The following is a 2,913-nucleotide window of genomic DNA, read 5'->3' as shown; positions in this document are numbered from 1 at the left end:
CGGACCCCCCGCCCCCAGTGGCCTGCCGCTGGGCGCCCCGGACACGGCCGCGGACCCCGCCGCCCTGGCGCACCAGGGCCGCGACATCAACTTCAAGGAGGTGTTGGAGGACATGCTGCGCTCCCTCAACGCTGGGCCGCCCACCGGTCCCCCCGGGCCAGGCGCAGGGGCAGCAGGGGCGCCCGGTGGGGGCGGGGGCCCCGAGCGGCAGAGCGTCATCCAGTTCGGCCCCCCCTTTCCAAACTCTTAGGCACGGCAGGCGACCGGAGCCAGCGTCCGAGAGGAAGCTTAGTTATCTGCAATACGCACCATGTCCACAGGGACTCAGTCTTCTCTCCTACTCACGTGGGGGGTGAGCGAGGCCAGGCTCCCCTGCGGACTACCAGGGAGGGGGGCTGCGGTGCCCCTCCTCCAGTTCCGGAGGCCTCCACTGCAGTGCCTTCCCTGCCGGCGGCCGGGCAGACCCCTCCAGATGCTGCCCGCCCTTCCGGGCTCTCCGAGGCAGTGCAGGTCCCACTCAGGATGACTCGGGGTCTAGACTCGGGAGTCTAGGCTCGGGCAGGGCCTAGGGGTGGGGGGCCCACCCTCCCTGTGCCTCTATCCTCTCCTGCCCCCCAGGCCTAGGCAGGGGCTCCCCAAACCACCTCACCCCACCCACCTTACAGGGCCTGGTCTGACCGGAAGCCCTGAAATCCACAAAACTGGGTGGCCCCAAGAGCTGGAAACTCAGGAAACCCCAGGTGCTCAGGGCCCTGCCTTCTCTGGGGGGCTCCATGGGACAGACCCCCCCCCCATTTAATATATGCAATTCTTCCCCACTCTCTTTGCTCCCTAAATTATTGCCCGGCCACCTCTCCCAGGCCCCAGAATCTGCCGTGGAGCTGGCGGTGTGGACGGGCCCCCTGGTTTCTATGTGTATTTATAATGAATTCAAGTGTACATATGTAAAGAGATCTTTTTTAAATATATGTGCCTTTTCACTACTTCCCAGATTGTCTGCTTCTCTAGCCTGCAGAGATGGGGAAGGGGTGCAAGTCTCCTCCAGGAGCCCTTAGCGGATGCCTGCAGTGACCCCACTCGGGCGGTCGAGGTGGCTGTGGCCTGTGAAGAACAGCCAGGGTGGGTGAGACCAGCCCACTCTTCTTCCAGACCCATGTGAGGCCAAGGCCTGTGTAGAGGTGGAGGGCCAGGCTGGAGAAGACAGGTCCCTGCCCCAGGGGCCATTGCCTACTGTCATTCTGTCACCAGCGTGGCAGGCCAGCCCATGGTGTCTTAGACCAGACGCTGGTCGCCTCCTGCCTGCTAGAGACACAAACCCCACTGGGGACCCTCACGGTGGTGCTCTGAAACCAGTTCCTCTGATCACTGGTGTGCACAGTTGTGGCCGCTGCTTTGGTTTTTTTCCCCAAGGTTGCCCCCGGCAGGTGCGGAAGCCCAGGAGCAGGAGGGCCCAAGAGCTGGGCTCTTCCTGGAAGCCACAGGAAGCATACTTGGGTCTGGCCCTGAAGTTAGAAGGGCCTGACCAGCCAGAATGTGAACCAGTGAGGAGCCAGGAGACCCCAGGGGAAGCAGCTTAGGGTGGCTGGGGCTGCTCTCAACCTGGTTATTCCAGTCCTCCAGCCCTGTTCCTCTGCTGCTGACCCTTACTGGAGATACTGGAAATTGGGGGGGGGGGGCAGGCTCAGCCACCCTCCAACTGTGCCATCCCCCTAGGCCCCCAGAACAGGGACAGGTGTCCATCCGAAGGACCCTCCTGGCCTCAGGCCATTCCCCACCCCTCCTGGGGCAAGAGGGCTGTAGACAACACCCCCCTGCCTCCGCCAGATGAGGCCCCATGGGCGGGCCTGGATGCCCCAGCTCAATGTCCAACAACGAGGCCAGTGTGCCCGGCATGGCTCTGTGCCCAGTCCAGCGTGGCCTGATGCTCAGCCCCAGGTGCCTGGCTCCCCCAGTGGGCAGAGCCCCAAGGCCCAGGCCCCCTGACCGTCCCCTCTAGGCACTGGGGAAGACGGGCCCCAAGTGTGCCCCTAACAGCTGCCAGCCCCACCCTGAGCCGGGAGAGAGACGGCGGTAATTCCAGCAGTGCCTGCACTCGCTGGGTGGGGCTGCTCGGATTAGGTGGGGCTGCTCGGATCAGCAGTGCGGCCGCAGGGCAGACAAGGCCCTCAGAGCCTAGAGCGCTCAGGAACTCCCGAAAGCCTGAGGAGCCCCCAGGACCTGCCCCTGAACCAGAAGGGGCCTGGGAAAAAGGCTCCCCCCCACCTGCCCCCCAACCCCGCCCCAAGGAGGCAGGAGCACGCGGCAGGCCATTTGTATGTTTTATTCCCACAAGATAACCAGGGGTGGGGGGCGCCAAGCCTCGAGCCAGGCCTGAGGAACCTTCCTCCGGCGGGGGGTGCACGCCAGGTTCTCGGGTCTGCCCCACCAGCGGGCTGGTTTTCAGGCAGACCGTCATGGGTGCCGGGTGGAAGGCTCCGAGGGGCAGGGGCCGTGGGGGGGGGCGCGTACTTGTGGAGCTAGAGGTAGCAGGGTAAGTCCTTCTCTATTACCTGTGGGAGGGAAAGGGGGGTCAGGGGTGGCCTCTCCCCTTGGCCCCCACCCCAGCGGGCTCAGTGGAAAGGCGCCTACCAGGGGCTCTTCCATGGGACCGTAGCGCTTCACCACACAGCCATTCTTGTCAATGAGGAACTGCCGAGAAAGGCCGTGTCAAAACAGGGAAACCATGCGTCAGGGGGATGCTGCCAGGGGGGATGGGGACGAGCAAGCAACCCCCCACCTACTGCCCCATTTGGGGCAGGGCTGGAGCACCTTGGGGCAGGGCACTGAGCTATGGCTGAGTGGACAGGGGCCCCGGGGCAGGAGCTGGCCCTGGACACAGTCCTGGCCTGTCCCACCCCACCCCCACCCCCCCCA

General features: G+C 64.7%; 1 protein-coding gene and 1 long non-coding RNA gene across 2 annotated transcripts in view; one reads left to right on the top strand and one right to left on the bottom strand.

Annotated features, from left to right (window-relative positions):
* The window catches only part of SBNO2 (strawberry notch homolog 2), a 48,005-nt gene extending 47,020 nt beyond the window's left edge, over positions 1–985 (top strand). Inside the window, exon 29 of the mRNA XM_034659999.1 lies at positions 2–985. Within this exon, the coding sequence (XP_034515890.1) occupies positions 2–250 (249 nt within the window). The 3' untranslated portion in view covers positions 251–985. The remainder of the gene's footprint in view (position 1) is intronic.
* Positions 986–2,304: 1,319 nt separating this feature from the next.
* LOC117801816 lies at positions 2,305–2,862 on the bottom strand. Its single transcript, XR_004624536.1, has 2 exons — positions 2,629–2,862; positions 2,305–2,549 (listed from the first exon to the last, which is right to left on the bottom strand). It is a non-coding gene; the product is annotated as an uncharacterized LOC117801816 (long non-coding RNA).
* Positions 2,863–2,913: the final 51 nt, after the last annotated feature.

The sequence above is a fragment of the Ailuropoda melanoleuca genome, chromosome 4 (genome assembly GCF_002007445.2).
Source record: "Ailuropoda melanoleuca isolate Jingjing chromosome 4, ASM200744v2, whole genome shotgun sequence".
Classification (NCBI taxonomy): domain Eukaryota; kingdom Metazoa; phylum Chordata; class Mammalia; order Carnivora; family Ursidae; genus Ailuropoda; species Ailuropoda melanoleuca.
Note: the sequence above shows the minus strand (reverse complement) of the source record. Positions and strands in the feature narration are given on the sequence as shown.